Source organism: Propithecus coquereli, unplaced genomic scaffold (assembly GCF_000956105.1).
Source record: "Propithecus coquereli isolate 6110/MARCELLA unplaced genomic scaffold, Pcoq_1.0 Scaffold32, whole genome shotgun sequence".
NCBI lineage: Eukaryota > Metazoa > Chordata > Mammalia > Primates > Indriidae > Propithecus > Propithecus coquereli.
In genome coordinates, this window is record NW_012148841.1 from 4335825 (window position 1) to 4348413 (window position 12589).

The 12589-nt window shown below is 38.3% G+C and overlaps 1 protein-coding gene across 1 annotated transcript in view; it reads right to left on the reverse strand.

Annotated features, from left to right (window-relative positions):
- NAPEPLD (N-acyl phosphatidylethanolamine phospholipase D) overlaps nucleotides 1-12589 on the reverse strand; it is a 36627-nt gene that overhangs the window by 19735 nt on the left and 4303 nt on the right. The window contains exon 2 of the mRNA XM_012650313.1: nucleotides 765-1074. Within this exon, the coding sequence (XP_012505767.1) occupies nucleotides 765-1074 (310 nt within the window). The remainder of the gene's footprint in view (nucleotides 1-764; nucleotides 1075-12589) is intronic.

Sequence of the window (12589 nt, forward strand, 5' to 3'; positions counted from 1 at the left end):
GCTAGGATTACAGGCGTGAGCCACCGCGCCCAGCCTAATTTTTCTATTTTTATAGAAATAGGGTCTCACTCTTGCTCAGGCTAGTCTCCAGCGATCCTAACCTCAAATGATCCTCCTGCCTCGGTCTCCCAAACTACTAGGATTATAGGCATGAACCATCACATCCAGCCTCTACGCATTTTTTAAAATAGCCAGGTGTGGTGGCATGCGCCTATGGTCCCAGCTACCCAGGAGGCTGAGGCAGAAGGATCACTTGAGCACAGGAGTTTGAGACTGCAGTGAGCTATGATGATGCCACTGCACTCTAGTCTAGGCAACAAAGTGAGACCCTGTCTCAAAAAAAAGGGTGGGGGGTGACTCAATTAACTAATTTGAGTGTCAAAATACAATTCACAGCTAAGCCAAGTAAATTTGTACTAAGAGTAAATATAGGCTAGTCACGCGCGGTGGCTCACGCCTGTAATCCTAGCACTCTGGGAGGCCAAGCCAGGAGGATTGCTTGAGGTTAGGAGTTCAAGACCAGCCTGAGCAAGAGCAAGACCGTGTTTCTATAAAAAACAGAAAAATTAGCCGGGTGTCGTGGCATGCACCTGCAGTCCCAGCTACTCAGGAGGCTGAGGCAGGAGGATCGCTTAAGCCCAGGAGTTTGAGGTTGCAGTGAGCTATGATAAAGCCACGGCATTCTAGGGAGGGCAAGAAAGTAAGACTCTGTCTCAAAAAAAAAAAAGAATAAATACACAGCACTCTAAAATGTCAAGCACTACCTCTTTAGAATGTGGAATGCTACTATGATTTTTCTCCATTATCAGCCATTTGAGAACATTTGGAATTGAGGGATTTTTCCATGTTGGCCAAGGGTTAACAAATCTCCCATCTTTTCCTTTCTTCGATTTGGTTACATCTTCCTCTAGTCGATAATCCAGTTTGAAGCTTTTCCTAGAAAACCTAGAAGAATCACTTCCTCCAGAATTCTGTGCTGAATTTTGGCATTTTCTTACTGCTTCTTTAGGATATTGGCTGCTAGTCACCAGGGACTGGTTGTTTTCATTTTCATCCATGTCCTTTGGTGAAGAACTAAAAAAAAGAAGGGGGAAAAAATAATGAGTATAAAAGCATTAAAATGTATTATATCAGTATTATTTCTTAGCCAATAAAGATTTCCCCAAACTTATAAAAATATTATGTCTGTTAGCTGAAACTTTTTTCCTGCAAAACACAATTTTAGAATATAGTATCACTACTTGCTAAATAGAAAAGATGTTTGCTTTACCTACTAGAACAACTGCCAAGCCCTTCAAAAATCCCCTCTGGCCAGGCGCGGTGGCTCACGCCTGTAATCCTAGCACTCTGGGAGGCCGAGGCGGGCGGATGGGTTGAGTTCAGGAGTTCAAAACCAGCCTGAGCAAGAGCGAGACCCCGTCTCTACTAAAAATAGAAAGAAATTAGCTGGACAACTATAGAACATACAGAAAAAATTAGCCGGGCATGGTGGCGCATGCCTGTAGTCCCAGCTACTCGGGAGGCTGAGGCAGGAGGATCGCTTGAGCCCACGAGTTAGAAATTGCTGTGAGCTAGGATGAGGCCATGGCACTCTAGCCCGGGCAACAAAGTGAGACTCTGTCTCAAGAAAAAAAAAAAAAAAAACACAAAACAAATAAAAGACTTGGAAACATAGTAACACACATATGCACATGATCACAACTCAATGTTTGTTGCTGCTGCTGACCCTGTTTTTACTGCTACTACTTCCACCACCACCACTACTGCTTAACTCAAGGCACTGAAATCCTTGATTCTGACCTACACAGGACGCCAGATACATAAAAGTAATAAATAATGTATTACGAGTATGACTTTATCTTCTATGATCTTCATTTCTTTCCTATTCTATTAAACATTTGCTTTCTGTTTAATTAAATACAATGCACACACATAACACACTTTATAACCCTAAGAAAATAAGCATAGTAACGGAAAGCCAAACATTATTTTTTTGCTACAATGGTGTTTAAATAGAAATACAGTCCAGGAGAGAAAGGGAAAGAACACAAACCCCAGGTTGAACACATACACTGAACCAAAACATTTTTTTCCAAACTGTCTAGAGCAAATAGTCTATAGTCTGGAGAATAATCACTGTGAAGAAAAGAAACCACAGCTGACAAAAGCTAAAGTGCACACTGTTACGCAGCCATTGCTGCGTGTCAGAGAGCCTAAGAGCTAAGAGAGTCTAACAAGCTTTATATCTTTGGCAAATAACTTACCTTTCTAATCGTCAACTTTGTCACCTGTAAAATACCAACCTACCTGTGGAAGTTTCGAAGGATTAACTGACATAAAATACAAAAAGTGCTTGGCGCTCACAAACCCACATTCTTTTTTCCCTAATCCTATTTAACTGGCCATACATCTAAGTTCTATAAGAACTTAAAAGTGATCTTGTGGATCACACCTGTTAATCCTAACACTCTGGGAGGCAAAGGTAGGAGGATCACTTGAGGTCAGAAGTTTCAGACCAGCCTGAGCAAGAGCGAGACCCTGTCTCTACTAAAAATAGAAAAAATTAGCTAGACAGTGGTGGTGTGTGCCTGTAGTCCCAACTACTCAGGAGGCTGAGGCAAGAGGATAGCTTGAGCCCAGGAATTTGAGGTTGCAATGAACTATGATGATGCCACTGTACTCTACCCAAGGCAACAGAGACCTCATCTCAAAAAAAAAAAAAAAAAGTGATCTGGGTGAGTTATCTCAGTTCTCATAGAATCATACTTTCTGGGTTATAATTAATTTTAGGCTGAGAACTTTACAAAGGACAGAAACAATGACCATCCACTTAAATCCCACTTCAAATACAGATGAAAACATACAAAGTTAGAGAGTTTAAGTTGCTTCCCGACAATAAGTCTAATAGATGGTAGAGGTGACCTCAGGCTACCGGTCATGATAAACAGCTTACGAGATATATGTATTTGTTATATACATAATTCTGCCAAATATATTAATAAATTTTTTGCTCATTGTTTTAAACAATCAGGGGATAAGGGAGAATGGAAAAAAGGGCATGTTAATTGAAAGACCACAAAAACAGTCAAAGTAGTTTTTGGACAACATCTAGTAATCTAACGTAACTGGGACATAAAAAGCAAGGAAAGTTTGTCAGAGTCCAGACTGTAAAGGGATAAAAAAGACTGGACCATAAGGATGGAACTGCATCGTGAACCTGGACTGCCACATTCAGGAGGCTTGGCTACACTGTAGGCAATAGGGAAAAACTGAAGGTATCTAAAAATCGGTACAGTAAAGGAAGACAACACTGGCAGCAAGATAAAAGTGAACGACAGTGGCTAAAAACTGGAGCCTAGGAGATAGATGAGTGAGTAAGAAACAGAAGAAGCCTAGAACATCTATTAATACCATGCTACATGTTTCATGCATTTCTTATAAAGCAATGCTCCTAGCAAGCCCTCAAGGTAGGTATTATAAATCCCATTTTAAAATAGTGAAAAGCAAACAACCTGTGTTTCAAATGGTGCTTCAAAATTTGTTAAGATATTTCCATTATACTTATTTTCATCCAATTTAATGAATTATAAGGCACCCTGTTGTTTTATGTGCCATTAAGAAACTAAAAATGTTACTAATTATAATTAAGTCACACATTATATGACATATCCTGATATCAGTGGCATTAAAATATGAATAAAATGTCTGCCTTGAAATGGATGAAATATAGCATTTTACATATGAAAATATACATTATGGAACAGGAGTGAAAGCATCAATCTTGGTAATTAAATATAATCAGAAGCATAATTAATTTGCTGATCCTCCTTTCCTCTGTGAACAGCTAGTTATAGCATACACGAAATAACTAAATTTGGACTAGAAACCTGGAACCCAGAAGCAAATTTAAAGGTTAACAAAGCCCTATGACAACTGGTAAATATAAAGTACAAATGTTCTTTTTTAAAGAACAATTTATTACGGAAAGGACAACATAAATTCCATCTAGTAATTATCAAGCACAGTCTCTACATTTCTTTGAAAATTAATTGCCTATTTAACAGCAGAAGGATCTACCCCTATGTCTCCAACCAAAGAGAGGTCTGGGCTGTCACATTGGCGAAGACAAGCCAGACAAGTACAAATATTTTACTTACTGCACACATGGGTAAAATGCTTTCAAAAAACAACAATTTTCTATTTCAAAAGCAAATGTTTCATGCTTTCTTTCTGTGACAAAAAAATCACAATAGTACAATATATGTTTGGGATTTCAACATCCTGATAAATTTTAAAGTAGCAAATCATCATTCCTAGATTGAGATATTTAATAAATACTGAGTGACTGTCCATTACATAACAACAAAGATGCTGATATTAAATCTGGAAAGTATTCGGAACTATATTTTCAGATATCTCTGACTAAATAACATTAAATTTACAATTTTGTATTTGCTCTCTTTATTTTTATAGAAGAAAGAAGGGGCCTTTTAATACAATGCTAGATAACATAGCTAATGAAACTATGTCAATTGACTGAAATGTTTGCAAAGGGCTTTGGTAAAATTAAACTGTTTCCTTCCTTTACATTCAATAGGATTTCAGGCAGGATTAGTGTTACTCCCACAGGCGTTTAGGAGACTGGTGGGGGGCAGATATGTCCACCCCTGGGCAGTACACTGGATAATGAAAGCAAGAATTTTCTGTGGGAAGCATGTACACAACATACATCAACCAGAAAAGTACTGCATTGTTTGTTATCACTGAATTTCATTAACTCACTCTTTATTGACTTAACAACCAGTTTTGCTAAGAAGCTAAAGGAAAACAAAGCAAACAGCTTACATTACCGTCTTTACTCTTCTACTGAACATAAGTTATGTACACTAAACATAAGTTATGACAACTTTTAAGAGTAATTACTGAGTCAAAAGTATACTAGAATTAATGTACATGCATAAAATGCATTTATATAGGTACATATAAATCTATCTCACCAAGCAATTTATCTTCACTAGAGTGGAAGGAACATTAGTTGGGAGTCAGGAAAACAGGACTCCAGTTCTACCATTAACTTGAGGTGTTAGCTTGCGGGGGAGTAACTCCACAACCTTTCTAAACTTAGGCTTACTCATCTGTTAAATAAAGATAGTAACTCCTAAATATCTCCTTGAATGACTATAATGAGCAAATGACGCCATGTGTTAGTACTTCAAAGTGCTATACAAATGCATATTGTTCTTATTACTGTTATTAATGTTCAGTAGAAAAGAATATACAATAAATGGAACCTTTTGATCCAATTTTGTTTTTCAGGTGAAAGATACAACATTCTAGAATTTTAGATACATTTAAAACCTAGATTGCAGATATTTTTCCATTTTTCTTTCCTTAATAATTTTATGTAACAAAAGACTACAAATGTACAAAAGTTCCTTTATCCTTTATAGAAATAACAGTATTTTGTGTTAAAAAAAATTTAAATTTGTCTCAAAGTGCTCATCTGATTATAAACCAAAAATTACCTTGACAAATAAATCATAAAGAATTGCTAACTAACTAAAAGCTTTTAAAACTCAGAATAAAGAGTTTTAAAAGGAAAGAACACAAAACACAAACTCTTTAGGATACAAATGAGGGAAAATGTTCTCTTTCAAAAAGTAGTCAAAGACAACAAATATCCTTGACCACTGATGGCCGAAGACTTTGCAAATTCTTATTGGATGAAATTTAATATATTGAATTAAATGTCACAGGCTATTAAAAGATTTGAAGTCACCAAAATACACAAATACTCTGGGTGCCTCCTGTACAATAAAAGGTTTTTCCTACATGTAAATAAAAAAGCAAAGTTTTGGTTAGAATTAGAAACAATAAAACAAGATAAACTAAACGGCTTAAGAACAAAGCCCATTTTAAAATACTATTTACAGTATACAACTGGAATCCTTAGGATAACCAAATTAAAATGTCATATTATGTCAAATTTAGAAAACATGCATTAAATAATGTTTATTGAAATGACATGGTTATTATCACCTCTTTAATACCTGAAAACTAATACCGAACACAAAGTACAGATTCTTTTCTGGTATAATCAACAATATCTAAATGATATCCAGAATTATTTAATTATAAAAGTTGGGGGAGGATGAGGAAGAAAGAAGACTACATTGATGCCTACAGATCCTGAAAATGTATCTTAAACATGTTAAATAATCTTAAATATTAATTTACTATTTCTTAAGCTAAGATTTTAACAAAAATATGTTTCTATGTGGCTATTTAAAAAAATATGGCTATGCTTTCTCTCTGCTATCTCTGTCTCATAATCAATTACACAAAAACAAAAGCTTGCAGTTTAAAGCATACACATAAAGAAAAGCAATGGAGAAACATGTCTTCATAGCTCCTGGATAGAAAGGACAAGGAAAGAGGAAAAAGCATACTGTTTACTTCTTTCCGACTTCAGTTCTGCTTCCAACTTTTACTCTACTGAATTCACTGTAGCCTTTAAAAAGTCACTTAAGGCCGGGCGCAGTGGCTCACATCTGTAATCCCAGCAATCTGGGAGGCCGAGGTGGGAGGATTGTTTGAGCTCGGGAGTTCGAGACCAGCCTGAGCAAGAGCAAGATGCGGACTCTACTAAAAACAGAAAGAAATTAGCTGGACAACTAAAAATATATAGAAAAATATATATATATAGAAAAAAATTAGCCGGGCATGGTGGCGCATGCCTGTAGTCCCAGCTACTCGGGAGGCTGAGGCAGGAGGATCACCTGAGCCCAGGAGTTTGAGGTTGCTGTGAGCTAGGATGACACCAGGGCACTGTAGCTCGGGCAACAGAGTGAGACTCTGTCTCAAAAAAAAAAAAAAAAATTTAAAAAGTCACTTAACATTGCTGAAACTTTCATTCGTCTGTAAAATGAGAGGACAGGGCTGTACCTCTAAGGTCCCTTCCACCTCTAAAATTCTAACAATCTTTGGTTGCACCAAAGAGTCAACTCAGGCCACAGAACAGCTGTCCCATTTAACTCGGCGTTGGCCCTCCCCTCCGAGTTTCCACTCCATCAAAGGAAGTTCCAAGTTACAGGAGCTCAGGTGCAGCCACTTTCCACAGGCTGGACTGGTAATGGGTAAGCAAACTGTTTTCACCTGAGAACAATAAAGTTAACGACTGCAAGAAAGTGTGATTTCACAGGTTTATCAAGTAGACTAGGTTATTCAGAGCGGGAAATATTTCAGGAGACATTTCCTGACAAATCTGATATAAACAGCCATTAGATTTTTAAACTTAAAAGATTTCAGATATAACTTGTACAGGCCTCTACTTCAACCATTTGTAAAGTCATATTTAACAAACATCGTTTGAATATCTGATTTATCTAAGTTCTAGCTCTCCAGGTGCTGTGGGGAATATGAGCCCCGATCTCCAGGGATTCAACATCTGTCAGGGGAAAAAAAAATTATAAGCAACCATATAAATTTTGGCTTAATATGTTTACAGAAGTGTCGGCTCTGAATAAAAATGGTGTAGTCTTTAGAAAAACGCATTTCCAAAACACATTGGCCCAAATTCTCAAGATGGTTGTGATTCTCAAGATTGTCTCTGAGTGGTTCGTATTAAATACTGACAGTGACGGTCCAGGATCCACGGGGTTGGTGACACTGAAAAGGCTCATAACCTTCCAAATTCAGCCAACAAGTTAAAGGGCCCTGATGTCAACAGAGAGGGTGATGGAAAGCAAGAAAGTCACCAAAGAGGCTACTTGAGCCCCCGATTCACTTACAGAAGAATTTAGCACAAGGGCAGACACCTTATTCTGCCCTGGATGTCATGTGTGGTCCATCCTTTGTGAGAAAAGGTAAATGACAAAAACCAAACCAACAGTGGGGGCTTTTCCAAGGAAACAAGGCCTGGGCACTAACTGGGGTCAGACCCTGTTCAGCCACCTCTGACTCTTCAGCACAGTAATAACAGTAATAACAGGCTCAGAGTGAGGCCTGCAGACGTTCCCAAAAGGTCAACTAATATTTAATAGAATCTTGAGGTTCATAGGGACTTTGAGATCCCTGAGTTCAATTCAGTATCCTCTGTTTAAGAATAGTAGGAAGTATGTAGTAAATTATAAAAGCATATTAAAAATGAATATAATGAAAGTATACTTGAATTGGTTACCATGAAAAAGCACATTACCAGGAAATGGGGCCCAAGGGATTAAAAACATTTTAAAATAAATATTTTCCAACTTTGCTCCTTGTCATCCTTTCCAAGCCTTAGTTTCATAATTCTTAGCCCAGTACCTGGCACATAGTAAGCTATCAGTGACTGTAAACTACTGTTTTATTGTGCTCGAAACACTGTTTAATAAGAATTAGTGGGATATACCCTTGAGCCCAAGAGTTCCAGGCTGCAGTGAGCTATGATCGCGCCACTGTACCCCAATCTGGACAACAGAGTGAATCTGTCTCTTAAAAAAAAAAAAAAGTTAGGATATATATAACATTTTAAAATTTCTACACTAATGAGATACGGGGGCTGAGGGCAATGGCATGAATAAACTGAAATGGAATAAACTCTAGCATATGTTTTTGTTCTAATATTTGAATAAGAGAAGGCCTGGTCTTCCTGGAAATCATACAACTCTTAAAGCAAATATAAAATGACAGTTCTCCACAGGACTCCTACCCAACCCCATAGTTCCTTGTGGCCTCACCAACCCTCCTGGATTTCCCAGGAGGCTCTCATAAACCTTGATATTCTCCTGGTTCTGAAAATGATAATCCCCTTCATCTCCCTTCACTGCCTCCCAGGAGTAAAAACTGCAAACTCAGGATAGTAATGGTAGCCACATCTAGACCCAGCACTTTGCCCGGGGCTTGAAGTCCCAGTTGACCAGGTTCTTTTGCTCAAAGGAAAAATTTCCCACAATAGGAGCTGGAAAAACAGGCAAGCAAGGCCAGCTCTAGATAAATCATAAGTAACTAAATTTGCCCCTAAAGCATTTCAGCATCTTGCCTCTCCTACCCAAGTAACTCTACTAAACTCAGAGTTCCTCTCACCATCTTTTTCCAAGGTCAAAATAGGTCGTCAAGAAAGGATTTGATCTGATAAGGAGTAACAAGCAATTCTTCCTTAAAATATTTCCATCCAATCCAAGTAGGTACAAAGCCTTAAACCTGTGATTCTTGATGCTGGCTGCACATCAGAATTACCTGTGGAGCTTTTTAAACTACACCCAAGGCTACTGAATCAAAACGGCCAGTGGGAGAGTGTTCTCCAGGCAGTTTTTAAAAGCTCTGCAGGTGATTATGATATTTAGGCAGGATTCAGAACCACTACTTTAAATCATTAGTCATTGGCACAAAGGTAAAACAGACATTTAGGAAGGACCTTCTGGTATGCTAAAACTTTTGCTAGCCTGGCACATGCCTACCATAAAGCCTACTCTTCCTGCCTGTCCTGAACTCCAAGTTAGAGTACATAATCCTGAGACTGCTACACAGTGCTAGGAATGGGAAGACTACATTGCTAGGTACAAAGTTTGATAGGTCACAGAATTGTATTCAATCCATCTGAGTCACAAATTTGACTCTGTGCTCCCAGGAAGCCAAGCCAAGCCAAAAAAGAAAATAAAAGGAAATACAATAAGTAATGATTCACATTGTCTATAACAACACACAGCAGCCTGTACAGAATAAGCGCTCAATAAATATTTATGGAATAAATGAATAAAAGAGCTTAAACTCCTAATTGCTCTTCATTGGGATATAGTTGTTTCGGAAAATATCTCCTGCTGGGAGTCAAATAATAAGAGAAGCAAAAGTAATCAAAGGTTAGAGAGACAAAAGTCAACAAAGGGCATCCCCACCAACTCTAACAAAAATAAAAACTGGAAAGTCTTCGGGAATAGTTGAGTAGTTGAAGTCTATGATGGTAAAGTGGTAGCAGAGTGGGAAAGACTAGAAGATGCCCACCATAAAATCGGGTCTTCCTTTTCTTCTCAGTTACAGAACTCATTTTACCTAGGGCAACTATGCACCGGCCAAATGACTACATTTCCCAGCCTTCCGGCTAGGGATGGCTATACTGGTGACACTTTGTCCAACTGATACAAGCAGAAGTCTTATGTGGTGCTTCAAGGAGTCTCCTTAAGGTAAAGGGAGACTCAATTCTTCCTGTATCTGGCTGCCTGGAGCCATCTTGAGCCAGGAGGATGAGGGCCACACCCTAGGAATGGGGTAGAGAAGAGCTAGAAGGACTTCAGGGCCCACCACACCAATCCTGAAGGGTTCAACTCTGGACTTCTTTCATGTGTGGGAGAAACACATTTGAGCAATCTTTCAAACCATCCCAAACTAATCCTAACTGGCACAATTACCGTAACTAGGAGGTTTAGGGGAGCTACAAAAACACTAAAGGTAATAATCTCCCCAAATACAGCTTTCCTAATCCAAATGTGGGTGTACTGATCAGCACACATAATTGCTGTCATTTATCAAGCACTTACTATGTGCCAAGCACTATATACATTATCTCATTTAATCCTCACACATTCCTAACAAGGTAGATATTAATATTTTCTTTCTCAGGTTATAGATGATGTTAATAGAGGTTCACAGAGTTCAATAGCTTGCATAAAGTCAAAAAGCTGGTAACAGCTGGACCTGCGGATCCAAGTCATCAGATGCCAAAGCCCATGTTCTTTCTACCAATCATGTTGAATCTACAAGGAAAATCGAATAAATTTATCCTGAGCAGATACCTAGGTTCTAAAATTAGGTAGCCTTTAGCCAACAGTTACAGCATCACTGACAAGGCTAGCCTTTTTTGCTTTCAACAAAGTTTTCTTTTTCTTTTTTTCTCCTTTTCAAAGTAAAAGGCACTTAATAGACAATAAATACTAGTTCCCTAATAAATATAATGGCCCTTTTAATTTTACATGAAAAAGGTTTCAAATGATGTCACTATTTTAATTTCTCATTTGTTGTAATTTCAAGTTACATAGAAAAGAATCAACAATAAATTAATTCTAGGCCAGGCGCGGTGGCTCACGCCTGTAATCCTAGCACTCTGGGAGGCCGAGGCGGGCGGATTGTTTGAGCTCAGGAGTTCGAGACCAGCCTGAGCAAGAGCGAGACCCCGTCTCTACTAAAAATAGAAAGAAATTAATCAGACAACTAAAAATATATAAATATACAGAAAAAATTAGCCGGGCATGGTGGCTCATGTCTGTAGTCCCAGGTACTCGGGAGGCTGAGGCAGGAGGATCGCTTGAGCCCAGGAGTCTGAGGTTGCTGTGAGCTAGGCTAACGCCACGGCACTCACTCTAGCCAGGGCGACAGAGTGAGACTGTCTCAAAAAAAAAAAAAAAAAATTAATTCTATATTCCAGTCATACAAACAGAAAATATACATGGTGTCTTAAAGATATTTCCCTTGCTTTGAAAAGATATCTGAGTTTATACAGCATATACCTAGCATTTTATCTTTCCAGCTGGGAAGAATGGTTAATCAAGTTCCATAGACACCTTCCAGTAGGGGGACCAACATATCTTGTTTGCCTAGGAATTTCCCAGTGTTAGCACTGAAAGTCCTACATTGTGGGAACCTCCTCAGTCCTGGGAAAACCTGGACTGAGTGTTGATCATTCTATGCCTCAGGTTACCACAATATAAATACATAGCTTTTTCTTCAACAAAATTTATAGAAGTGTGGGCAGTTTATACTAAGTTGAAGATGAAATATTATTATAAAGTATGACTTTCAGGTATTCGGGCAGCTAAACAAAAAGAAATTATAAAGCTCTACATTATCATGCTTAACCAAGACAATGTTGCTGAGAATATCAAAGTTTCTTAGATCAAATTCTTCATTCTGATGATATTCAGCATCTAACATTCTAGTACTAACATTCACCCAGTTAAAAAATAGGCTCCAAATAGCACATGTACATTTATACACAATGGAAATTTAGTCTACATATAAAACTGAGACAGTGTATGAGGAAAAGCCTAATTTTGATGTTTCAGTTTTGAGGCTAAACTCTTGTGAGTACAAACAATAAATCTGTGAGTTAAAGAGGTTGGCAGGGGTACCTACCCTACAAGGTCCCTTCCAACTAGAGAAGTCATCACTTGCTTGACCCTTTTACTTTACAGGTAAAGCAAGTCAGGCCAGAGAGTTACGCGATGTTCCAAGATTCTAGCTCTGGCTGGTGATGGAGCCTGGACTATCTATCAGCCATGCTCTCAGCTTAATTATGCTTTACAAACCCTTAGAACCAAAAGACCATAGGGTCAGCATGGTATAAATGACACATTTCACTTCATGTGGCCTCAAGTTTAAAAAAAGGAATTTGAGTCTAGAAGCTCTTTAAGCTTTCATTAGTAACTTTAACCATACAATAGCACAACATTCTAGGGGGAAAAAAACGCGAGCGTGTGTGTGTGTTTAGAATACATAAAGAGCTTGGTTTAGAGAGTTTTCATGAGCTCTCTAAACAAACCTAAGAGAATAAGAATGAACACGGTTGGCCAGGCGCAGTGGCTCACGCCTGTAATCCCAGCACTCTGGGAGGCCGAGGGGG